General features: G+C 53.2%; 1 protein-coding gene across 5 annotated transcripts in view; it reads left to right on the forward strand.

Annotated features, from left to right (window-relative positions):
* Nucleotides 1-424: 424 nt before the first annotated feature.
* NACC2 (NACC family member 2) overlaps nt 425-26,341 on the forward strand; it is a 32,460-nt gene continuing 6,543 nt past the window's right edge. The window contains exons 1-2 of one of the 5 annotated variants that reach the window (XM_035341422.1): nt 425-581; nt 17,911-18,837. In XM_035341422.1, the coding sequence (XP_035197313.1) occupies nt 17,973-18,837 (865 nt within the window). In that variant the 5' untranslated portion in view covers nt 425-581; nt 17,911-17,972. Of the gene's footprint in view, nt 582-11,397; nt 11,538-16,003; nt 16,581-17,011; nt 17,183-17,910; nt 18,838-26,341 lie in introns of those variants that run through there. The other 4 variants (XM_035341424.1, XM_035341423.1, XM_035341420.1 and 1 more) reach the window with 4 other exon arrangements.

Genomic DNA, 26,341 nt, shown 5'->3' on the forward strand with positions numbered 1-26,341 from the left:
GGGAGGACAGTTACCGCACCGCCCCAAAACAAGCGCCGCGCTCTGCAGCGGGGCCCAGTGCCTGGCTGCCCAAATTGCCCCGGTGTGTACCGGGTGGCCGGGAGCACCGCAGGTGTCCCCTGGTCCCCTTCTGTTGGGAAAGCCTTTGCTTTTATACAATTAAAAAAAAAAAAAAGAGAAAAAAGAAAGTGCTTTCTTGATTGCAGGAGGTGCAGCAGCAGCAGGAGCAAGCCCTCGTGGCTGCCCCTGGTACACTGGGTGCCAGCCCCGGTCCCCCTCAGCCACCGGTAACGTGGCAGGGCGCGGGTCCGTGCGAGGACGGCGCTGGGGGATGCGGTCACTGCCGAGGAATGTGGGCAGCGAGACAAGCACGGTGCTGGGCCGTAACGTCGCGAGTCACGCGTGCAGGGCGGCCGCTCCCAGCGCGCCGTGCGGGAGGGGATCATTTAAAAAATATGCGGCCGGTAAACACGGGCAGAAGTGGCACGGGCAGCAAGGCTGGGTTTCTGTCCCGCTGCCCGGGCAGAGCCTGAAGGAGATGATGGGGAAGTTGCAGGCTGCCTTTAGTCGGTTTTTGAAAGGTAAGATGTAAAGGAGTGGGTAGCAAAGTACATTTGAGGGGGTGCGCAACGAGGCTTTAAAGGTACACGGGTGAGTCTCTGCTTTCGCGAGCTGACACTGGGGAGAGGTGCTAAATCTTAAATTTGAATTAAACCAAACTAAAAAGTTATCCAAAAAGCAGTTTCTTCAGTTTAATAACTTTTATGAAAACCTTTTGCATGCTTGGACTGCAGCAGCAACTCAGATGAAGTTACAGATGCCTTGGGTAACGGGCTGAATGAATTCACCAGAACTGGCATTTTGCAAGTCTTGGTTGAAGATCCTTGTAGCTGTGGTTTTTACGTTTCTGTACTTCCAGGCTTTTGCTTGGAAAAAAAAAAGACAGAACTGATTGCTGTTGGTAGAGAGCTACTGAAGCACTTTGATTTGCAACTAAATGCATGCAGGTTAAGTGCAGGATTCTTTTGCTAGCCCAGAGAAGTTGTACACACATACACACACATCCATATTTTAAATAAAAAATAATAAATAAAAAACACCCAGCACCAGCACCTGTTGTCCCGTGCCTTGTCTGCCCGTCACAGGGATGGATGGCTGTGACCTGGCTTTCTGCAGAAAGCCCCTCAGTTTAAAGGTCTTAAATTATAATCCCGGGTAATTGCTGTCGTTAAGGAAAGGTTTCGTGGTTCCAGGTGTAATTATGAGTTGGGTTTTAAAAAACGTAACCACGGAGCAAGTGTAATTTAAAACTGAAGGCCTATTTACATTTTTAACAATTATTTTTAATGATCCCTTTTTTCCTGCCCGTGTAACTACAAGGGGACAGCAGCACAGGGGAGCAGAGGGCTCCATGTCCCCGCCTTTGGTGGGCTCCTGCTGCCGGCACGAGCTTCCAGCAGCGCTTCTGCTTGCGGATTGAAGCTCTCCTCTCGCCCCTGGGGATAAGCTGCTTTTTCCCCAGGAGAAAAGTGGCTTTTTACGGGGTGACAGCCGAGCACCGTCTGCCAATTCCCCCGGCGCAGCCTGGCCATGCTGCAGGGCTGGATGGAGCTGCTGCCACCACGAGCACCTGGATCTGGCCCCAGCTCTCCCAGCGCTTGGCTTCAGGGGGGGGGTTCAGCCCTTCGCTGCGGCACCATGATGCATCCGCTAGTGCCTCCAGGTCTTCGGGGCTTCCCGAGAAGTCCTCTGAACTTCCTCTGATCTGTTCTCGCTTTTGTATTTAACACCTGAGAACGTGGCGAGGAAGCTGTGTAAGGGGCTCGGTGCGCCTGGCGAGGCTAACAACGGCACGCTGGAGCCTTTGATGCTCGGAAGGCAATTAATTGCAAGTGCTGTAATGTTTGCCTTGCTTCCAAAACCTCAAATTATTCCTTGCATTGTCTTTTGTTGATCGTTTGCTCGACTAGCGTGTGCCTTTCTGCTTTAGTGACAACAACATGCAAGTAAGCAGAATGCCCGAATTTCTGAACAATTTCTTGTGGTGATTTCTTAATTTCCTGAGCGAGCACAAGGTTCTTGGGGTTTCATTCCTCTGCCAGAGAGACTATATGCTCATGCAAAGTTCTTCATTGTAATAGGGGAAAAAATCAATTTGATTACTTTCATGTCAGCATGCATGTCTAATGGCTTAGAAGTTATTGCAGCCATAAAATATACAGTATCATTTCTCTCTCACTCTGAGATTTGACAGGATTAATATAGTCAGCATGAAATCTTAGTCATAAAGTCGACCATAAGTGATGGTAAAATTAGCTGCTGAAATCGTCTGCTTATGGAAAGCATCTTCTGTTTTTCCTTCTGGGAAAAAATACCGAGGGGCCGGCGTGTGGATCGGCACAGCGGCGTGCTGCACTCGGGGCTCTGCTGCCTCCCGCCTCTGGGGCAGGCAGCGGGCGCCCACCGGTGCCGGCTCCTTTCTCTCATCTGTTTTGGGTTGAAAAGCCGCCTTTCTGTGGACGGGTGGTGCGGCGGGGCTGTGGGAGCGGAGGTTGGGCTGAGCCAAGCTCTGCTTCACCGTGGCCTTTGGCGGGCACTGTTTGTGTGGGCAAGGACAGCCCGGAGCCTCCTGCTCCTCCGTGGGGCCTGGCGGTGCCGAGGTGCCGCTGGGTGAAGGGCCGCGATGGCTGCATCCAGCCCAGCTCGGAGCAGGGTCAAGCAGCCGAGGCCAGGCTGTCCCCCTGCAAATGGCTCAGGAGTGGATTGTTTCACCACGTCCCGTTTCGGCTGTGATGCGTGAGGTGCCCCGTAGCTGTTCTTCCAGCATAAAAAGGTGGTTCCTGGGAGAAGTAAGGAGCCGGGTGCTGATATCTTCGTTACCCACCTCAGAATGGGAGATGGCAGACCTTGGTTTTAAAGCAGCTGGCTCCTTTGGTGATGTGAGCTGCACGTGCCCAGGGGGTGGTGGTGCTCAGCGCCCCGTCCGTCTGTCCCTGCCACGTGGCTCCCAGTGCCCCGTCAGTCGGGGAGCAGCAAGAAGAGCAAGAAGCTGCCCGTCGCCCTTTTTGGTGTGGAAGGGTCCCTGCGAAGCGTGCTTCTGCAGTTGTTATGCTCCTGTGTCCTTTGCTTTGGGCCAAACGTTGCCTATCAGAGACAAACTTAAAGATTCCCTTAAATAATAACTTTGCTGCACACCAGCAGTATGCTCTGAAACGCAGCTAAAATGCCATTTTGCATTTCAGGGGAAGGGGCCTTCCCTCCACAGGGTGTGCAGCGCAGTAGGTCCCTGCGTGCCCGGTCCCTCCGCGGGGCTGGGGAGCGCGGCCAGCAGAGCCTGCAACAAGTTAATGGTGGAGGCACCGCTCTGCTGCCGCTCCTGAGCCCTCCTGCCGTGGCTATTTGTGTGTGTGCTTGGCACATACAGATTGACAGCCCCAGAGACTCCTTGTGGTGCTCACCAAAAGATGTAGGAAAGAGGAAAATGAGCCAAATGCTGGGTTGGTGTCCTTTCTCTTTTCATTTTTTTTAACGAAGTCAGGAGCTCGCTTTGTTAGCAGCACTAGGGTACAGTTACCCCGTTCCTCCCAGGGCTCTTTTGAGCACCAGTTCTGCCCCCGTATGTCACGACGCTGATTTTCACGGTGGTTTGGCCCAGCGGTGCTTACGTGTGGGACAGGGCATAGCGGTGGCACGGGCCGTGCATCGGGTGGTGGCCGTGGTCTGTCCCACGCGAGCACATAAAGGAAAGCACATAAGTTTTTACCATGCTGGTCAAATTTCCATCCTCCTTGCCTCCAGAGTGGGGCATCATGGCAGAAATCAAGGGTCAAGGGAGCCGCGAGGATCGCTAAGGCGTGCAAACTTGAAACCTCGTTAATTTTTTAATGCCAACATGTTCTGGGAGATCCGTTACGCCAAAGCATCAGCCGAAGCGTGGTGCAAGGAACGTGAAGCCACAGGGACCCGTGCTGCCTCTGCGTGGTGGGCAGCTGGCTGCGAGGGATTTGGGGGGCCCTGCTGCCCACGGGTGCCGCGTCCCCTTCCAGCCGGGGGAAAGTCGCAGGGCTGTGCGGGACGTAGCTGCTATAACTCTTAAATTTTAATAATAGATTACCATTAGTATCAGCCTTATATAATGCACGCCTCATTATTGCTTACTCAGAATAATTTCTCAGCCTCCTTATAGAACCTTGGAACTTTATTTGCTGAGTATAAAATATGCAGAAATGCATGAATAGTTTTAAGACTTGGTACCCTAAACTAATACAGTGCGCTTTTTTTCCTGAACCGTGATTGAAGTCAAATTAACATATTTACCTTCAGTGCTCCCAGGAGTAGCATTAAAAAATTCAAGAGGTGATTCAGAATAGTCTCCGATTTACTATGTTTAAAGCTGGATTTCATTTCTCAATAAAACCATGCAAACATTTGACTCCCTGTCAGCTGCGCACTCTGCTTCCTCCCCGTGCAGGTCCTTGGACTTATCAACAGATGGTAGCGGCGTTATTACCACCGCGTTCCCAAAAGGAAGCTTTTTATTTTATTTTATTGGCTTTTTAGGATGGGGGAGAGGGAAAAGCAGGGAGAGAGAATGAGAGTGGGAATGAGTTATAATAAATAACGCAGAACCGTAGCTGCTATTTTAATCTGGAATAGGGAAAGATATTTGAGCATAATTGTGTCTGGCTGCCTGTGAGCTCTAGTTCAGCGTGTGGTGCTGGTTATGTTATCGTGCTCTGCCTCAGTTTATCTGTAGATGATAACTGTTTCCTAGGGCAAATCATGAACCTTAATTTTTCTTATATTTTGACATCTTCCCAAGAAAAAAAAAGAAGCCCTGTAAACGCTGAGGTTTGAAATTGAACCAAGCTGTCTCTGTTATTGCCCAGTGGCTTCTTTATTCTTCCCAATTACTGCCTGGGAGCTGTCCTGCCTGTGCCGTGATTTATTTCTAATGCAATAGGGTTCAGCTCGGGTCCTACAGAAGCAGAGCTCAGCAGTGCAAGCTCCCATCCCCAAACCCCCGGTTGCTTCTGCCATCGCTTCTTCCACCACGGGCTCCCCGAGGAGGTGCCATCATTCCATACGCCGGTGCCCAGGATTGCGGGGACAACTCCCCACGTGCCAGTTTTCCTGACGAGCTGATACTCTGGGGACAGGGACCAGGATGAGCTGTGCACTCAGCCAGGGTGACTTCGAGGTCTTCTGGTGAAGCTGCTCTGGCTGGAGATGTTGTTTACCACGGGCTAGAGATGCTGCAGCGGCTCTTTTTCCATGCCTGCTCCTAGATTAGGAAGTTATTTCAGCAGATGTCGTTTCCTAAGAAATGGGTTAATGCTTGGTGGTTAGAATGGTGTGGCAAAAAAGCTTATTTGTGTGAGGTTTTTGGCTAATTGCCTTGCAAGTATTGCAGAGTGTTGCAGCACATTTCCTGGATTTCGCAATTGTGATGGTTTTGGTCTAACTGGCCAGAAAGATTTTTAAAATATAGAAATAAGTGGGAAAATAGAGGGAAATCACTTGCCGTGTTGTTGCAAAAAGCAGGAGGGCTGAGCAGTGGCAAGCATCCAGGTGTCCCAGCGAGGACTTGGCATTGGGGCTGAGCAGAGCTCCACGTTTTAGGGTCTTGCTGGTGTCCCTTGGGGGGCAGAGCCCGGGGGGGCAGCCCTGCCCTGTGGGGAGGCAGCTCGTGGCTACCGACATGGCCAGAGCTGGTTCAATTTATTGCCTATTAAAAATCAGGTAAGATAGAGAGAAATAAAAGTAAAGCATCCCCCTGCCTTGTTCCTGGGCTCAGCCTCACCCCTTCCTTCCCAGCTCCTCCTCCTCTTCTTCCAGGAAAGCAGAACGGCTTTGGGTTGTGGCACATTTGGGTTGTGACCCAGGGAAAGGCTCCAGGTTTGCAGAGCGTCCTCTGCTCGGAGGACAGGGGTGGAAAACCCCACGTCTGGGCTGAATCCGGCCATGTGGGGGGAGCGAGGAGGGCGGCACTGATGAGCCCCATCAGTGCAGGGTCTGCGGGGGGTCAGCCACGGGTTGGGGTAACCGGCACCAGTCCCTGGGCTGCGCAAGACTCGGGTTGGGTTCTGCCCAAGAAGCAGCATCGAGCGGGAACAAACGGACTTGGCTTCCTAAGCGTGGCATTTAAATGTTTTCCCAGGCAGGAAAAAAACATTTGCTTTTCATGCAAAACATATAAATCTTGGAAAAGTTCCCGAAGTTGCGTGTTTAACTGCTCACTTCTGTGCGTTTGTAGAATGGGAGTGTTTATTCCCCTGCGTAATTATTTTCCTTTTTTAAAAGGAGGTTGAAATGTTTGTGGGGAGGTCGTTTTCAGGGACTTCTGGGGATGAACGAGGCCGAAAGGAGAGGCAGGTTTAATGAGGGTTGCTTCACCTTGCTGCTGCACAGCTGCTGGGAGCGAAGCCCCCTCCCGCAAGGACTAACCCCAAATGCCGTGTTTACTGGTGTGGTTTGGGGCTTTTTATGCTTGTTTTATGAATTCTATTGAAACATATTTGAAACATGTTTGTTGGCTTGGGATTGGTTTGGTTTTGTTTTAACTCCCACACTTTGCTCCCACTGGGGTCAGCATGGATCTGACTACCTCCGTCCTGGCCCTGGCTGCGGGCACTTCTCTCTCCCATTTCTTGTCACTGGACTCCCGTCTGCTAAAGGTGTAGAGAATGGCTTTGTTAGAGTTTGGTTAGAGCAGTTCCTGGTTTTATGAGCTGGAGGTGGCAGGGATGGTTTTGAGCTAAAAGAGGGGAGGTTTAGATCAGATACTAGAAAGAAATTCTTTACTCTGAGGGAGGTGAGGCCCAGGCGGCCCCAAGGAGCTGTGGGTGCCCCATCCAGGACCAGGCTGGGGGGGGCTTTGGGCAGCCTGGGCTGGTGGGGTCATGCCCATGGCAGGGTTGGCACTGGGTGGGCTCACCCAAACCATTCTGTGATTCCTGTCACCGTCCTCAATGCACATTCTGGGACTGGGTCTCATGGTGGCTCCAGGCTGGGCTGGGTCAGGTTTGGGCTCCACGGAGGCATGGAGCTCCCTGTGGACAAGGAGCCTGGTGGCACCATCACCGGCCAGTTTCCTTTGGGGCCAGGCTGAGCTGGGCGGGACTGGGATGTACTGGGGCCTCTCTGCGGCATGACGGCCTGCATGCACCACACATGGCTGGAGCCGAAGCAAGGCCTCACACCTCAAGGCCTCACACCTCAAGGCCTCACACCTCTCCGTGCAGACAAAAACCCCTCAAAGCACATCTCATGGCTCCCCTGAAGCACTCCCTGAAGGCTCCACTGCCACCACCAGCGGCCTTGCCGGGCCTGGCGGTGTCCAACTTGCGCCTCGTGCCACCTGCTGTCCCCCGGCCCGCAGCGCGGCCGCGCCGCCCCTCGAATCATGAATCTGAGCCATGAATCTGAGCACCTTTTTTTTTTTTTTTTTTTTTTTTTTACAAAACGAGGTTCTCTCGCAGTTGCAAAAGAGCTTTGGGGAAATCTGGTTTTTGTGGTTAAGGATCTTAGTCTGATGCACAAGGAAAATTATGTGTAGCTTTTATTTGGCCCAAAGGATTCTTACAACATTATCCGTATTTCCTTTAATTTGTGGGATTTCTAGTAAATGGGCTTAAAAATAGGTCCGGGCAAAATGCCAGGGTACATATGAACAGCAAAAAAGCTCTGCACACTGAGCAGCTCGCTTTCACTTCTCTCTGTATGCCAGCTGTATTAACCGGGACAAAGGAGTAAACACTCACCTTTTGGGGTTAAATTTAATTACTTCTCTGGAATTCTTTGGAGGTAGATATTGCAGAAAAGATACTTTAGCTCTGTGGTAGAACAAATACGGTGTTTTTCTTGAACTGGGAAGAAGCCTGGCGAGGCAGCAGGAGGAAGCGCTGGTGTCATACAGGAGCCTGGGGGTGGCAGAAGGCTCTGAGCCCGCCAGCGATGGGATCTTGGGGTGCTGCAAACGCAGCAGGGGGCTGGGAGCAGAGCGTGGCAGTGATGTGTGTGTTTTTGTAAGCTGGGGAAATCCAACCGGGGGGACTCTGTGGCTCGGATCCCCGTTTTCAGCCAAGGCTGGTTGCTTTTCTGCCTCTGGTGAGCTCCAGGTTGCTCTTTCTTCGGAGTCAGTCCCAGCTGAAGTGACTTAAAAGTGCATTTTTCCCTGAGGACAGCCACTCTCGGCAGCCCTTCCTTACGCCGCGATGTGCAGCTGGAGACCCAGGGGTAAAAGGTGAACACAGAGGAGGATGGCGGCATCGCAGGGCAGCGAGCCCACCGGGCTGCCCTCCTCCATCCTGTGTGTGGGTCTCAGTGCTTCCTAAAATGCCTTTTGGCAGAAGAAATTTTTGCCTTTCTTTTCCAAAACCTGGTTAGGTACATTTTAATGCCATTGTTGGGCATGGATCTGCAGAACTTTATTCAGAGTGCCGTGGTCACTGCACTTCCCTGTCGTTAGCAGCAACTTGGGAGCACAGGAGAAGGAGGAGGAGGATGGGGAGGAAGGCTCCAGGCATCCCCAGGCAGCAGTGCTGGGTGCCAGGGTTTGCTTTGCCGCACAATGCAGCAGAGCTGGGGAGATGCTTCTGGGGCCACAGGCGCTGGAGAGCTCCCAGAGCCACCCAGACGTGGTGCTGAGCACCCCACTGTGGGCTTTGGGGCCGCTCCCCAGCCGTGAGGTGTCCGTCTGTCAGGGCTGTGTGTCCCTCTGCACCCACACCACCACCAGCAGCCTGCAGCGCTGCAGCACAAGTTAGATTTCAGTCTGAATCTCCAAATTCGCCTCCTTGGGGTAAGATTTCCTGGCCGCCCCAGGAAGAAGGGCTGCTTTTGTTCCTTCAGAGCCCAAGGTCAAAGGAGCAGCTGCAGCACGGCTCAGTGGTAGATGCAGTTCTTGGGTGCATGGGGCACAGGAAAATATGGAAGGAAACACGGCACAAACCCGGGGCGAGCAGCAGGACAGGCGGTGGGGTCACTGCGACCACATCCAGGCACGCGGTGACGGGCCCAGCTCCGGCACGGCAGCCCTCGCTCAGAACAGGGTCATCCCGGCTCTGTGCTTATAAGCTGCTTTGGATTTTCTTCCTAAAAAATAATTGGTTTGGGATTTTTTTATTTATTTTAATATTTTAATGGAGAGACAGCAAATTTAATATTTTCTGTCTTGGATGTGTTGTGATTTACATTTGATTTTAGGCATAATTAGAAATGCAAGTAGAGCGCTTTGTGTTTTACCTCTGCTTCAACTATTTATGGCATGATATGCAAATTAAGCAAGCTATGAATATTAAAGATTAGAGTATGTTACAAAGTATCACTGTCTTTAATGAGTTCGGTAATGGGCACAGGCTTCGTGCACACTTTAATATGGACGTATTTTATGTTGCGCACCGGCTCCGCTGCTCTGCAGCTATTTATGCCGTGTTTGGTTACATCCCGTGGGAGTGTGGCCATTATTTAAAACCTATCGAGCCCGGTATCAGCTGCAGTAGGTAGGTGCTATTTCCAAACGTGCCCATGACAAACGCTGCTGCGGCTGGAAAAGGGTGTTGATGGATTATTTCACAGAGCCCGTTTCGGTTCTCGTATAGGTCAATCCGTTTCATCTGCTGCAGTGTTGTAGATGGATCCGAGAATATGAAAGTGCTCGTCGACCTTTCAAGGTGCTCTGCAGCACCGGGAGGGAATCTTAAACATGCTTCAGCCAAAATGGAGCTGCTTCCTCTCAAACTGCGTGTGCCCGAAGAAATTAATTTTGCTGTTCCTCCCCAATTAGACTTATTTGCATGGGATTATTTTGGGTTTATTGACACATCCGAAGTCACGTGAAGGAACATCTTATCTGCTGGTTAGCACGGGGCTGGGCACCGGGGCTCCTCGGCTTAACCCTTCCTTGCTGTAGGAATCCGGGCAGTTCACATGGGTGCACCCCTAAAGTATGGGGGAAAAGGAGAGAATTGGGGTCTGCGGTATGCGGGGCCGGTTCATCCCCCGGATAATAATCTGGAGAACCATTGTGGAGGTGTTGGTGGCTGGAGGACCGTGCGGCGGATCCCCCGTGGTGCCCAAGGATGATGGGGAGCGATGGGGGGTGCTGTGGGATGCTGATCCCTCCATCGCCGATCCCAGAGCGGGGCCGGGGCGGGGGGAGCTGGGTGCACCCCGGGGAGCCGCGCGCTTCTCGCGTTGGAGGTATTTAAATTACAAATTTTGACGAGGAAGATTGTCAGCAGTATTCAAAACAGCGCTGGAATTCTTTTGAAACGCTGTCGAGCCGTGCCGCGGCGGTTGGGAAGTTTGGCACGCGAGAGCTTGGCCCGGGAGTTGCAGCTTGGGTTTTTTTCCTTTAAAACTCAATTCATCTGTATGCAAGTGTCCCACACGCTTGGGGGAAAAACCCAGGGCTCAGCTGGCCTCAGGCAGAGCCGCGTGCCAGCGAAGCTGCAGAAAGATCGGTCTGTAATATTGGGGGGGGCTTTATTAATGAGCATTAATAACTACCTGAACTTGTGTATAAAGAACCAAGAATTTTTTAGTTCTTGCGTCTTCATTAAAACAAAAAACAAAAAACAACCAACAAACCGGGCTGGGATGTGGAACCTGCTTGTGATGCCCAAGGCAGCCCTGGCTGGGAGGTGCCGGGGGCTCCCCGGGGCTGCTGCCCCAAGGGACGGGGTGGGCTGCAGTCAGCGCCCCTACGAAGCTTCATCAGGAGCTTCATGGGCTCGCAGTAACCTTGTGGCACTCGTGGAGGTGCAGCGAAACGCAGGCATCACGGGCTGCAGTGCCCGCCTCGTGTCTCGTCCCGCCTGTCAAGGCACTCGCCAGTTTTGTCGGTGGCTTTGCCCAAAGCCCAGCAGCGCCGCTTCTGCACAACATCCCGTGCGACCTCGTGTTTGCTGCTGTGAGCCTGCGAGTACAGAGTTAAATGTCTGCAGTATGTAACTTTCCTTATCTGCAAGCTTATATTTCCATTAAGGATCAAGCTCAGATGCAATTGTAGCTTCGCTTTATGGAGTACTAAAAGTTTAATGTATAAATGTCTGCCTTCGCCAGAACTTTTTGGCAGTATCACTCCCCCGTGCTAAAATTCCTACCAAAACATGGAGATCCTGCTAGCTCCAGGGCCTCACCCGCCCTCAAAGGGTTAATTTGTATCATCCCTTTTTTCTTTTTTTTTTTTTTAAAAAAAAGCAGGGAGAATAAACTGTAGCCAAAAGTAAGAAGTCATTAATTTTGAGACAGAGATGTAAGCAAAGTTTCCTTCCCCGGTGCAGTTTGGTGACGGCAGGCTATGCAGTAATTGAAAAGTAAAGGCAATTGAATTACAGGCTCCTGTCCAAACGGAGCGCGATTTTTTTTTTTTTTTTACAACCTCCATTGCATCAGAACTAGGCAGTATTCCTGATGTTCTCATGTGTGTTAATGCTGACTCACAGACTAACTTGCACAAGAAAAAAAAAACACACAGGCAGCTCCACCATACTAGGTAATGAGCTCTAGCAAGAAGCAGCGGCTGATGTTTTGTAAGCTTTTCTTAATTGACCTTTTAAGATATTTACTTTATTTTAAGGCTTTCTGTTCTGTAGTGGCATGGTGGTAGGACTGAGTCATGCATGTTATATATTGCTAGCTCTGCTGTTGTGTGCGAGGAGTGAGGAGAATACGATTCAGCATGACACTTGTCTTTTTGATGCGTTACGGAGGTGAATTAGTGTTTGTGACGGGCTGCAGGAAATGCACGGCTCTGCAGCAGGCGTGGTAGCGGGGTGCTGTGTGCTTTCTGGTGCTTCAGGGGCTTGTAACTTCGGCTGGGTCTTAAGGAGCTGCGTTAGGTTGTAAAAAATGAAATTCTGCAGAATAGTTTTATTTTCTAACGGTGTCTCTCCTTTACCCCTTTCCCTGTAGTAATTTGGAAAAAAAAATAATTAATGTTGCATTTTCTATTTTTGCATGTCCTTGCTTTGCGAGCTCTTAAAATCAGTGGTAGATAAAGAGGGGGAAAAAAAAAAATATCCAACAACCTAATTAAAAAATAATGGCAGCAACACGCCTCGCCTTGGCCGAACCGCTGCGCTTCGGAGGCAGGAGCCTGCCCGGGTCCGTGACCTCGAGCGGCGGCGGCTCCCGGAGGCTGCGAGTGACTCACCTTGCAGCAGGACGCATCCTGCAGCCCCGCTGCCAGCGCTGCAGCGGGAGGGAGCGCTGGGCGCTGCCGGGAGAAGCGCTCCCCGCGGGGACACGCTGCCACCGGCGCTGCCACCGCTCCCCCGGGAGCAGCATCCCGAGCCGCCCGCTTTCCGTGCGAACTTCCCGGAGCAGCCGGCTGTGCTGCGCCCGCTCTGCGCACGCCGCTTCTCTTACTTAAAAAGCTTTGCAAATTCCCTTTCCCCTGCCTTAACAGACCAGAAATAACCTCGCTTCGCCGCTCGCCGCCAGCTGCCAGACTGAAGCCGGGGGCTGTTAGCTCGGGGCCCCGCTTGCCACTCGCAGCCGTTCAAACCCAGGCGCTTTGGAGCTGCAGGAGCCCCGGTGCCGCAGCACGGGGCCGGCTCGCCGTGCCTGGCACCCGAGTGCCAAACTTAACCTTGGCTCCTTTCCCCTGCCACAGACAGCACTGAGCAGCGCCAGCGTTCCCAGCGCTTTGCATCTGTGCCCCCAGTCCCTTCCCCTTGTGTCCCTGCCCCAAACTGGGACTTCCAAAATGGGGGGGGAGGGCACCCCCTTTTTTTTTCCTTTTTTTTTTGTTTTTGATGGGGGGGAGGATAAATAATACTTTTTGTTTTTCTTTGTTTTTCTTTGTGTTTTTTTTTTTTTTTTTTTTCCTGCTGTCTCCTGCTGCAGGCACATCCTGGGAGGGGTGCACAGCAACCACCCAGCACGTTTTGTCCCCCCAGGAGTGGCAGCAGCAGGGCTCTGGCACTGAGCAGCACGCTGCTGCATGCTCCCCCTTGGGCAAAAAGCGCATTCCCTCATCACGAAAAGGGGGAAAACAGCCCCAAACCCTGCAGCCAGAGCCGGCCATCAGCGAGCATCCCTGCTGCCAGCAGAGACGGCCCCACACCACCAGCACCTCCCTGCTCCAGCCCCGGCAGCCTGAAGCCCAGGGGTGCAATTTTTAAAAAATTTGATTATTATAATTATTTATTATTTCCCCTCCCTCTCCTCATTTACAGAAGAAAGGGAAGTTTCCTTTGACCCGCTGGGGCCCTCCGGGGCAGGACTTTTCAGCTGTTTTCTTGTGCTCCTGGGACAGCCGTGGCAGCCCTCTGCGGCGCTTTGTCCCCAGCCGCCGGAGGGTTTCTGCTGCCTTTGTCCTCCCGCAGTCCCGCTGCTGCCTTGGCCACCTCCTCTCCCAGAAACTTACGGTAGGGACCCTTTTTTAGGGACCCTTTTTTAGGAACTCTTTTTGGCTTCTTTTTTTTTTTTTTTTTTTTGGTTGAGTCTGTGACTCCCCTTGCCCCGTTGGCTAAGGAAAAGACAATTTAAATAAATTATCTAATTCTTTCTGATTACTCCCGTGGGAGATCTGATGCCAGCATCATATTCCAGGTCGATGCATTTTTCTTTGTTGTTGTCTAGCCCTGACATTTCAGGCCTTTGAGCAGAAAAATACTTTAGGACAGAGCAAACCTCCCTTTTTTTTCTTTTTTTTTTTTTTTTTCTTTTTTTTTCTGTGAATGCAGAACCTGGGAACTCTCACAGAAGTTGTATCAAATGACAGCTGAATTTTTTATGAACTTCTTGTGACAAAGGCTATGACTTTACAGAAGTCACGCAGAAATGTACAGATTGTCCTGGGATATCTAACAGCTCACGCAGGAGGCTTCCATTAGAAAACAAAACGATGTGTTGTTTCAGTTGTCACACACCTTAAATAATTACGAGGGGGTGGTTTGTTTGTTTTCGATCCGGTTTTGTCCAAGGTTTGTGGTGTTGGGAGAAGTCTGGTCCCCCTACAGGGACTCGCTGCTTCACCCTCTCGCCGTGGTGATGCCTGGTTGCTGCTGGATTTAGGGGATGCGAGGTCTGGTGGGAAGGTTCTGGGGGAAGGTTCTGCTTGGCTTCCAAGACGACGTTATCTCATTTCTTGGTCTTATTTTGGTTACCCGTAGCCCTGCCATGAAGAGGTGAGGCAAAAGAGGAAGAAGAAACAAAAAACCACCACTCCTGGCCTGCAATTTAAGTCATTTAGGCTTCTAAAAGCTCCTTAGTGTTTGCTTGTGCTCTGGGCAGTGTTTCCAGACCAGACAGCGGCTGGTGTCACTGCCGTTACCATTATTTCTGCATTTGCCAGAGCCCTTCTCTGCCAGGGGCTGCCGGTGCGGGCCTCACCTGGCGAGGCCCAGCTGGTTTGAGAGCAGAAACCTGCTGGGAGCCGGGGGGAATGGAGAGAGCATCTTGCTTCTTCAAACTCGGATGCTCTGTGGCAAGTTTAAAATGAAATCTGCCAGTAATTTGCTAGGTGGTTTCGTTGCCTCGCTGGTTTAGACATATCCCGAACCAGCACAATTCTGGCTGTTTTTGAGCTGTGGATTCCTCCGGGCATGCCTGGTCTGTTCGTAGAGCAAATTCGAAGCAATGGTGATAATTCTTACCTGTTTTAATTAGTTTGTTCTGTGCCACCAGGGCTGACTCCCCTAAGCAAGCCTCCCCGTGGAGGCCGGGTCTCAGAAGGAGGCTTGCTACGGGGCCAGCGTGGGCTGGGGGGGACTGGGGGGGGAGCAGGGACTCGCACCCCATGGAGACCTTTGCCCTGAGCTGCCAGTAAGGATCCCTCGCTTAAATGTCAGTTTTCCACTTAAAACCCCAAAGCACGGCCTGCCCAAGCCCTGCTGGGCCTGGGGATCCATGGGTGCCACTGTGAGGTGAGGCTGGACGGGGGTGAGGCCACCCGCGCTCCATGTCCCCTCCTGCCACCCCAGCTGATGTGACAAAAGCAGAAAGCATAAAGCACACGTAAAAATTCAGGATTTTTAACAGATCTAGAGCGAACCTGCGTTGGTTGGGAGAGGCTCCGTGGCTTTTTGGACAAGTTGGCAGCGTTGTGGTTGGAGGAGGTCTGTGGGCTTGGCCATTGCGGTGTCTTCTCCAACCTCCTTGTGGAGATGCGTGGTCACCTTGGTCACCTCTCCATGCCTTCCCTTCCCTCGTCAGCAAGAGGCGGAGGGGACCTGGGCCGACCCGGGAGCTCTGCCGGGCGGTGTCGGTGCTGGGGGGCGCGGGGAAGTCACCGTGTTTGAGGGCAGGCACCCACACGGGGACGGGGGCAGCTCGCTGCGGTCCTGGGGGGGCACAGCTCGGTGCACCAGGCAGGTACCGGGCAGCAGAGCGGAGACGTGGCCAAAAATCTGGGGAAGGTCCAAGATGGAGCACCACAGGCCGTGTCTGCACTCCTGTTGTCCTTGTCCAAGGGTGGCTCGATCTTTAATCTCTTAAATTTGAACTGCGTGTGACCATCTGAGCAGAGCCATTGAAACAAATCCTGGAGCAATAATTGAAATAAAAATGCTCTGGGCAAGAGATAAGTAAGCAAAGTAAGGCCCCACCCTCTTTCCCAGAAAATAGCACCAAACATGCTCAATAAATGCGAAGGTAATTTAAAATCTGAATCCAGGAGACAATGTGACTAGGATTTCATTACTTAAGCAAATGGATTTGCTTTTAGTGGATTCAGCCACAGACTGAAAGAAGCTTTCCCCAAGGGGTAAACATTTTTCCTGCATTTGAAAGGCTTTCTTGTATGTTCGGGGAGGGGGGGGGAGGCTGGCGGGAGGTGGGCCATGCCTGTGGCTGCCCACAGAGCACCTTTATTTCTTCATTTCGTGCTGACCTGGGCATTCCCGCACCCCTTTGGGGTGGTGGCAGGGGGATGCTGGGGCTCAGGGCAGGCTTTTGGGGCGCTGGGGTGCGGGATGGGGGTGCTGGGGTGCGGGATGGGGGTGCTGGGGTGCGGGATGCTGTGCTCGCCGCCCCTTCCCCAGCCCGAGGAGTTACCAGCAGCAGTGCCAGCGCTGCAGACTGTTTGGAATAGTTTAAATGCTTTGACACTCTGGATGTACTAGATGGCAGGGGAGGCAGTTTACAGCGTAATTCATATGCAAAACTGCACTATAAATTTAAAACCTGTCTCAGTTGCCGTGGCACCACTAAGCATTTCATCAGCATACAGTACAGTATTTCTGCCATCTTTGTTTGCATTGCAGTGACTCATCAAAAGTCTGTCTTGTACCAACACTGAGAGCATTCCTCTGGCACTGATATTTCTCTGTTTTTAAAGCTTCGGTTTGAAACTGGCATTTACTTCAGGTCCCTAATCAAAGGGCTCTATTCATTGCAGAGAGCAGCCTGAATGTTAATCTGCATCCGGCCTATTCATTTAGATGCTGTGCACTGCCGTGGAGATTTGACTTGGTAAAAGCTTGAGCTACAGCAGATACAAACGGAGGGGCTGATACTATTTTTTTTTTCCCCCTGAGCCATCGCCGTCGCCGCACAGAGCGCAGCCGACGGGGCGATAAGGAGGGACCGGGGACCCTCCGGCGGGCGCTGGATGTGCGGGCTGTAAGGTACGTGTCCGCGCAGGCGGCGAGGGGACCGAGAAGTTCCTCGCTCGGAAGATTTTTTTTTGAACCATGCAGATACAATTAAATTGGCTCTGAGCGTGTTCCCTTTTCTTCCTGTTACCCCGTGGCCTTGCAGATAGGACTCTTTTTTTTTTTTTTTTTCCTTTTTTTTTTTTCTTCCCCAGCCCTGGGAACAGAGCAGCTCTTTGTGGGTTATTCTCTTTTCGGAACAGATTTTTTTTTAAAATCTTTGTCTGATGAACTTCTTTTATTATTATTATTATTTTTAATGATGTTCTTGTGATCTTTCGGCGCTAGTTAAACGTAATTTGTATTCAGCAGCATTGAAGGCTGAGGGGGGGGGGGGGGATTTTAAATCTCCTGGACTGTGGCACAGAGCTCGCGGGGGGTGGGTGGGGTGGGGGGGTCCTGGGCTATGGCTGCGTGCCGCTGAATACGCAGTGATTTGCTTCGCCGGAGTTTTAGTGCCCAGAATGCACTAAAATTAACCTCCTCGGCGTCGCGCAGGGCTCGCGCACCGGCTCCGCGTTCGGACGAGCCTTCCTCTGGGATGTGAGAGGCGGAATTGCCCCCGCCGCAGGAAGGTACCGGGGTGGGGGGGGGACGGAAAAGGGGGGGGGGCTGCCCCAGGCTGTGCCGGGACCCCCGCCCCAGGGCACGTGTCGGGGGGGTCCTGCGGCCGGAGGGCAGCTCCCGCAGCACCCGTCTGCCTGAATTTGGAGATCAGCGCCGTTTTGTTCGGGATGATTCTGTGGGGAAGGGGTTTGACAGTCAAAACGCTTCCTCTGTCTGGTGCAAATGGGAAGGTCGCTTTGGGGAGTGCTTTTTCATGGGAGCTGTTGCTCCCGACAGAATCCTGTATTTATTTCAGGCAAAATGGCACGTTGCTTCAGAAATATCTTTTCTGTAGTTTCGACATCGCCGGTGGTTGTTGTTGTGTTTCTTATATAATGCTGCCCAAGGTCTGTCTATTTTACGTGTGCTTTACCGTTCTCTCCTCTCCCATTACGGTTCAGATTTTCCTGCATAAAGTAAACCCCGGGGGGAATAAATCAGTGGTGTTTATTTAAACAGACCACAACTTTAAGAAAATATTTGAATTTTGGAATATCCCCTGCCATCCACCAATGGCATTTTCAGCATTGTTTAGAAACATCGATAAGTGATTTTATAAGCAATTGCTTTTCTGCATTGGCTCTGAGCTGAGTTCGGAGCCTTTGATGTGCGCCGAGGCTGGTTCCTCTGCTTCTGCGTGTGCTGGTGAACTGTCTAAAAACGCTGTTCCTTTCTCCCTGCCTTCTCCCTTTTTCAGATGTGCCCTACTTTGGATATCCCTGCATTGAATGTCTGAGGAGCTCCAGCTGATCCTGAGCCATGTCGCAGATGTTGCACATAGAGATTCCCAACTTTGGGAACACCGTTCTGGGCTGCCTGAACGAGCAGCGGCTGCTGGGGCTGTACTGCGATGTCTCCATCGTGGTGAAAGGCCAAGCCTTCAAGGCTCACCGGGCGGTGCTGGCCGCCAGCAGCCTCTACTTCCGAGACTTGTTCAGTGGGAACAGCAAAAACGCCTTCGAGCTGCCGGGGACGGTGCCCCCCGCTTGCTTCCAGCAGATCCTCTCCTTTTGCTACACCGGCAAGCTCACCATGGCTGCGAGCGAGCAGCTGGTGGTGATGTACACGGCGGGCTTCCTGCAGATCCAGCACATCGTGGAGAAAGGGACAGACTTGATGTTCAAGGTGAGCTCTCCCCACTGTGACTCTCAGACCGCCATGATCGAAGACCCCAGCTCGGAGCCGCAGAGCCCCTGCAACCAGCTGCAGTCGGCCTCGGCGCCATACGTCATGTCCCCCTCCATGCCCATCCCGCTCCTCACCCGCGTCAAGCACGAGAACCTGGAGCTGCAGGCGGCCACCGTGCCCGGCTTGGCAGCCAAGCGGCCCCTCGAGCCGGCCGCCCGGGACGGCGCGGGAGGCGGTGGCCCCACCGCCGGCCCGCTGAAGCTGTCCCGCGTCTCCTACTACGGGGTGCCCAACCTGGCCACCCTCCTGCCCAACGTGCAGCAGGTGCAGTACTCGCAGGGGGAGCGGACCAGCCCCGGCGCCAGCAGCATTCCCACCACCGACAGCCCCACATCCTACCACAACGAGGAGGATGAGGAAGACGACGAGGCGTACGACACCATGGTGGAGGAGCAGTACGGGCAGATGTACATCAAGTCCTCGGGAGGCTACTCTGGTAATGAACCGTCTCTGTCCTTTGGTTTTCTGCTCTCCCGAAGTTTTTGCTCGGTCCTTCTCGAGGCAGTGTGGGTGGTTGGGGGGCTGTTGTCAGGCTGTTGGCTTCGGGCACTTTACTCGTTCACGTGCATTACAGAAAGCGGTGCCTGCAGTGGGCTCGGTGCTGGGGATGTCTGTGCTCGGCAGCCTGGGGCGGTGGAAGCCTCTGTCCTGGTATGGCGTGGGCAGGTCCCCCGGTGCCACCGCTCACGTGCCGTGTCCCCAGCTGGGACACTTTAGGTCAGAGGCTACGTCACCCACCACGGGCTCATCAGCCGCCAAGCAGGCCGCTCATTGGCGAGCGCCGCGCAGCGGGCACCTGTCCCCACGGCCAATCCCCTGTGCTGTGGGGCACCCGTGGGGCACCCGTGGGGCACCCGTGGAGGGTGGCATCGGCCTGAGGCAGCCTGGCTGGGCCGTGGGGTATGAGGCACCCTCCCTCTGTCCTGGCCCTTTGAAACTAGCGGCGAGCGTGTTCTTCTGCCTTCCTCTGAACATCATTGAATAAATCATCTTCACGGAAGATGCTAGTTAGGGATATCTGCAGAAAAGAAAGCAGGGAGGCTTTGCTCCCCCCTGCTTGCAGTAGCACCCATTTCCTGTGCCAGAGCAGCCTGGTGCATTGTAGTCGAGCAGGGAAAGGCAAATTGATAACGTTTTATTTCTGTATTAGAACCGCTGTGCCCGTAGCTAACTGGAATCCCTCTCTATCCCCTCTGGCTGGGTGAGGCTGGTGGTCCTGCTCCACGGGCATGCAACAGGGCTGGGGGGTGCAGGATGGGGGGGTGCTGCTGGCAGGGGCTCGGGTCTGTGTGTGCTTCCAGGGTCGTCTCCGCGGGCTGAGCGAGCCACGGGGTCTGGTGGCCCCAAGCGTGGGGCTGCCTCTGCGTGCCGCTGCTTTGCTGTGATTGCTGGGCTAATTTTGCAAATATTTAACTCATTTGTTGAGGAGCTGGCATGCTTTCCTCAAAGCCGTTTGGTTTTATTCTTAAGCAAGGGAGAAGACTTGAACCTTTTCCCCTTCCCAAAGCCTGCTTCGCCTGGTCCTGAGGCTTGGCAATGTCCCACCCCTTCCCAAAGAGCAGGAGCCCGAACTTCCCTCGGCACATCCGCCTGCCAGGCAGCAAACAGATGAGCGGTAATTCCTAAGCCCTATGCGAAAGGGGGAAGGCATGCTAGTAGCAACGATGCTACTTCAAGATTAGAAATATCTGCTGAGAAAACGAGCCTCCAAAGCCTCTCTGCTTTCTCCGCCGCGCTCTGAGCAGTGTCCACGCCGTCAGTGCCGGGCAGATGGGGACGGGGTGTCCTGCGGCCGGGTGCCCGCCGGGCACGGGGCTGTGCCAGCAGCCGGCACTCCAAGGCTGGTGTCGAGCCGAACAGAATTAAGGCTGTTTTCCTGCATGCTGGTTTTGTTTTTATTTTGTTTTGTGTTTTCCCACTGTAGAGCACGCAGCAAGTAATATGGGCTTGTCCTCAGAGCTGAGCGCTTGGAGCGTTATTCTTCAGAGAAATGGGATTATAGCCTTGTACACTGTGTTTGCCTTTCTCTGTCATGGGGCCAGTTTATATAGCAGCAGAACAAAACCAATTCCGCAGGACGCCAGGAGGCTGTGGCAGGACAAAGCCGCGGGATGGAGCAGGAGGCGGCTATTACCCGGGCGGGCGATGGTGCCCGATTCTCGCTGCCGCACCACCAGCGTGCTTCCAGCTGGAGAACTGCAAAGGCGAGCAGCTTTCTTGGGCGTCGCTGGCAGCGCTTCAGCCATCCAGCCCTCACGTGGGAGCTGGTCGTCCCGGGGAAGGAAGGTTTTCCTGCCTGGCTCCTGCAGGGAGAAGCCTGGGCCCGCTTGGATGCGCTAGGAGCTGGCACGAGGTGGGCAGCGCCCCGGCCGTGGCTCTGCCCTGCGCTGAGCAGCCCCGGCGAGGCTGCAGTATCCTACAGTTCTGCTAAAATATCTCTTCCACACCAGCACATTTCAAGGGAGTTTCCTGTTTTAAAGAAGCCAGCTATAGTATCAGGCTTCCTGGAAAACAGGGCACACAAAAAAGAGATTAAACAAAAACAAAAAAAATCTAAGCTATTCCATTATGGTTGGGACTTGTACAGCTAACTGTGTTTTAATTACTCGGGATAAACTGTACCCTCAAAAGGTGCAGAATAACAACACCGTAAGATGGAAGAGAGCGAGCCAGCTAATCCTGCTGCTGGCATGTAGAGCCCGCGGCCTCACAAAGGCCTGGGGGAGGGGGGAGCCGCTTAAAACAGATTGCCAAGGTTTCCAGGAGCCCCATTTGTAAAAACAAAAACAAAGCCAGAGAAGAGCACAGCAGCTTAAGCCCTGAATTTCAGAGATATTTTTTTTTCCCTCTCTTTCTGCACTTTCTCCCCACCCAGCAGCGGCAGCGCTCGGCCGTGGTGCTGGGTGCGGGCGCTGGCCCTGCCACGGGTTTCGCCCACGCCTGGCCGGGGCAGCACCGAGTCCCGACCGTGGGCTTTCTCATCTGTTCTTTGCCCATTTTTGCATTCAGAAACGATCTCCGAGGCTGGGATCCAAGAGGCGACGAGCACATCTCGACCTTGGCAAAGGGTGGTGGAAGGGGGAGCAGGAGAGAGCCTCGTGCAGGGACGGGGATCTTGCAGCAGCGGTGGCATGCACAGGAAAAAGCACAGGGCGTGCAGAAGGGGCTGCAAGATAAATGCAAGGACAAGTCCACACCTTAAGCATGGCGTGCCGAGTGGCTCCCGATCCCGTACGTCGGTCTGGACCTGGAGAACACAGGCCTGGCGGACACTGGGGAGGCTGCTGAGGCTCCTAGCATCTGATCAGAGGAATGCACAACTCGGGGAAAATATTAAACAAAAGCAAAGTATTTTTATCCGTCTTAATTACAGCGCCGTGGGCCTGCTCTGAAGTGGGCTGCAGCAGGACTTGCAGATGCTTGGCGTGGTTTCTGCGTTCCTGTCAGTCAGCTTGCTGCTTAGCAGATGCGTTTAATTCGATTTTGACAGGCAGCGGCGAGGTTGCACGAGGCGAGGGGTCCCCCTTCCCTCCCGCTCGCCGAGCGCTCCTTTGCAGGGAAGAAGAAATCTTTATGCAGCAAATTGCTGGGATGGAAAGGCTGGACTTGAAAGTTATGAAATCCCGAACTGACAAGAGCACACTTCATTAAAAATTCATCTAAAATAGCCATTATAGAACAGTTGTGGTAATTAGCTGAGAGAATAGTTTTCTCTCCTGGCCTCTGATTCCTGACAGTAAGGAAAGAGGGCAAGAAACAACCCAGAATCTGTAATGAGCGGCTCCGGCGCAGGCTGCGAAGTATCCCAAACTGAGCTACGAAGAGAAACGCTGCAACAATTGAAGTCGCAGCCGGTAGCGAAGAACCCATTAACATCTTGCAGCCAGCTAATTGCGCTCGGAATAAAGTAGCTGGTGGTAGCTGCAGAGCTGGCGCGTGGCACAGCCGGGAGCAGCGCGGCCCGGGGGCCGTTCAGACGCTGGTGCTGTGGGCAGGAGCATGCCCCGAGCAAAGGATTTGTGCCTTTTTTAGGAACCAAAGCGGTCCCAGTGGCATGCCCTGGGTGTTAGCCGGAGTGCTTTTGCTCTGGCTTTGCACGGGGGCTTTTCAGGGCTGCGAGGTGTGGGTGGGGAGGTGCTGGTGAGGGTGACAAACCTGCCCCCTGCCACAGGAGCACGTCCCCGGGCTGCGGACAGGGGACAGAACCAGCCCCGGGGTGAGGCAGCCTCTGCCCTTTTTAGGCAGTGAACTGGTCCCGGTTTCCGCACCGTAAAGCACAGATGTTTAATTTTAGGCTGGCAGATGTTTCACTCCTGGCTGAGGTCTGCAGCAAGGCAAGATAGGGGTATTTATAAACCAGTAATATTTTTCCTATACTAATTCCAGATTACCTCCCTGTATAAATAGGTCACAAATCAAATCTCTGCATTCTAGCACACTGTTATAAATGTACCATTTGTAAAATGTAAACTGTCCCGGCTGGGTCTGCATCGCACACCCAGCCCACGCGTGCAGCCGGTGCGGGCAGGAACACCAGGCTCCGGGCAGCCGCTCCCCGAGGGCTCGCCGTGCCAGGGGGTGCTATTTTTGGGGTGGGGTATTTTGGGGGAAAATGGGCTAGTGGGATCCAAATGTTGGTAAAACATCGCTGTTTGGAAAGGAGCTTCTCAGGAGAGGAAGGGGGGAAATTACCCAAGTGTTGGTGCAGAGCGGATGGGGGGGATTTGGTGGCCATGGTGGTGGTTGTGGGGTCGTGACTTGTGGCTCTGTCATCTGAGTTTTGGTGAGCTTTTGGTGAGGGTTCATCGCTCCAGTCTTTCTGCATCTCAGATACCCATCCCTAAACCAAAAGTTGCCGTTCCCTGCCCGCTGGCATGGTTTTGTTCAGCAAATGGCCAAGAGGAGAGCGCAGGCTGGTGGGAAGTGGGGGCTCGGGAACGGTTCCAGGACGCAGCAGGAATGGTACGAGGCAGACCCTGGGCACCTGCTGCAGCCTCACCACATTTCCCACCCCACCCCACTCATGACAAGCTACAGCATCCCTACAAGTTTCAGAAGAAAGTGTGTATTTGAAAAACAAAATCCCTCAGCGTCCGAGGTGCGGCCATCGCTGCTTCCTCTGCAGCGATTTCCTGCAGGCCGCGGGCAGGCTGCTTTCTTGGTCGAGGACAAAACTGCACCACACAATCCTTCGCATTGTTTGCCTTTCCATTCAAAGGGAAGGAGCTGCTGCCCTCTGAAGATACACATTAATTAGAAGCGAATACTATCCTGTTCTTCCGCGCACAGAGGCCGAACAGACTTGCTTTCTTTGAGAACATGGGACCAAAGTGTCCCTTGTGTCCCGTGGCTTTACATAACTGTTCTGTGCGCGGCGATGGCTATCTCCTGGCTGGGGGAGCTGAAAGCCCTCAATCTTTGCTAATTTTTCTGGTGGCATTGAATTTGGGCTAATGCTTGAATCGAGACGAATTCCAAAAATCGGCTGTGCGCATGTTTAGTGAGAGGAGATGGCAGGAGAGATGTGCCCGAATTATAATGGTGCATTCAGGCGTGTTTGGTCTTTTCAGATCAGATTTTGGGTTGTTTTTGAGAAGTATTTGATTTCACCAGAAGAAACGTTAGCTTCTCCGTGGCTCCATGTGTCTAAGACGAACTGACTTCAAAAGCAAGGCGTGCTCGCGAGGCAGGATTGCCACCAGCTCTCCCCGGTGCGGGTTTCCGCGTGTCGCAGTTGTTTCCCTCAAAAGCTGCTTTTCTTTCAGAAAACGGGTTTGACACCACATTCTTTGAAATTCCTTCTGGAAAAGTGCTGATGCAGCACTTGTTCTCTTCTCTCCTGCGTGCCTTGTTATTGCTACGCTGGGCTCTGCGGTGCCCCGGCCTGGTTTCATATGGAGTGATGGCGTGACAGGGGGTGGAGGAGGTGGGCCTGGCCTGGCCTGCTCACACACCAGAGGAGCTCCGGTTCTTCAGCCAGGCCAGGCTGAGGACGGCAGGGCCGCAGGGGTGTGGAGCACCGAGAGCTGGGTGCTGTGGGGTGAAAGGAGCCCCTCAGCCCCATCAGCCCTGTCAGCCCCATCAGCCCCTCAGCCCCTGCACAGGCTGGGATGGATGGCCGAGGCCGCGCAGTGCCCCTGCAGCTCTGCCTGCTCCTGGTGCTGCCAGCGGGTTTTACCCAACGCAGCCGTCTGAAGGAGCCCCGGTGTGATCACAACAGCAACCCGTTGCTATTTCAGTCCCAAGCCTGCCTTTTTTTTTTTTTTTTTTCAATTATAGAAGTATTAGCTCAGAAGTAGCGAGGACCTTCTGGCTGTCCCTTCTGCTCTGAAGTGTTTGTATTGATTGCAATTGCCTCCTCTGGAGACCTGCAGCCTTCATACCTGCAAAAAAAAATCACTGGAGGCCTCTAAAAACCTTCCTGAGCATCGGTGTCAGCTTCTCTTTAGCAGCCTAAGATCTGCTAGTTTTTAGATGGTGATAAATATCTTGGGGAATTCTTACCTGAGTCATTAGTTTAAAAAAATAAATTAATTAAAGTGCAGTTTTACAGAAATAGGGCAGAGCATCCTGCTTCTGTTTGTGATGGGGTTTTGTGGTGGCTTTCCACTCGGCAGCATGGAAGCATCTATGTACAGAGAGGAGCAGGAGCAGGCGTGCTCTCCCTCTCAGCATTTATCACAATTATCGCAATTACCACAAGCCATGTGCACTGACATGGCCCCATTGTCACCTCTGCCTTGTGACCCGCTGGTTCAGGGTCGTGCATGCAAGACAGAAAACTGTTGGCAGCTGGCGGCGGCTGCTTACCCCAGCAGCATGGTTTGCCTTTCTCCCATTGCTGCTGTTAAAGACCTTGGACATCCCAAGGTTCCTGGGACTTATCAGCAGAACAAGTGCCGTATGTGGCTGATGGAATCTGAAATTGGGTGGGATCTGGTTCAGTTTGTACACAGTGGAGAAGCACACAGGGGATGCTGGCCGGGAGTTTCCTGTGGTGCCTCCCAGGAGCTGCTCGTCCCTTTCCCCGTCCACATTTGTGTTTATTTCGCAGGGACCTTTGTGCTGCCATAGCCTGCTTCTGTGGGTGTGCTCTGCCGGAACCAAACGTCTGAAGGACAGCAGAGCTGGCCGTTTGTTTTTCTTCTCCCTGGTATAAATAGGATATTTGGCACCCCTCTGCTTTTGGTTTCTTTATGCTGTGCTGAATGGGATGTGTTCTGCCCATCACCATTGGAGCGCACAGGTCCCTCAGGTCTCCTGCCCATGAACCTGCACAGCAGCAGGTCGGAGCACGGCCACTCTGTGTGAATAACGGGGCTGCAATGGTAGGAGCAAGGGTTTGAGGGTGTGCTCATGGGTTGTGCTGCTGCTATCGGTCCTGACCCGCACAAGGAAGCATGGTACAGGGCATAGGGAAGAGCCATGTACCCCCTGCAGCCCCAGTGCAGGGTCTTGGTGCTGTGAGGAGGAGGGCGCCGACAGGTCCAGCCCCTGTGGTGGTGGCAGGGAGCAACTGGATACGGCGGGCACGTCCCGGCTAGAACACTGACCCTTTGTGCCGTTACTGCAGCAACAGGTCTGCAAAACCAGCCGGTTTATCTGCAGAGAGGAAACACGGCCCACAGGGCATCGCGGCTGCGGAGCACATCGCCTCCTGAGGAGGGAACGTCTCGAGTTCGGAAACTCTAATTGCTGGTCCTTCTTTTATCGGTATTCACGGGTATCGCAGCACAGAGCGGGACTTGATTTCATGCATGGCACTTGCCACGTTATCAGCCCTTCCTGGGGAGAAGGGACGGATCGCTGTACAGCTGGGATGAAACCCAGGAGCTGTAGCTGCTCCCAGCCTGTCCCGATGCATCTGCAGTCCCTGTACACCCACCCGTGTCAGCCCGGTTCTGCTGGGATTTGTGCTTTCAAGCATTTGCGTGGGCTTT

Source organism: Oxyura jamaicensis, chromosome 17 (assembly GCF_011077185.1).
Source record: "Oxyura jamaicensis isolate SHBP4307 breed ruddy duck chromosome 17, BPBGC_Ojam_1.0, whole genome shotgun sequence".
Lineage (NCBI taxonomy): Eukaryota > Metazoa > Chordata > Aves > Anseriformes > Anatidae > Oxyura > Oxyura jamaicensis.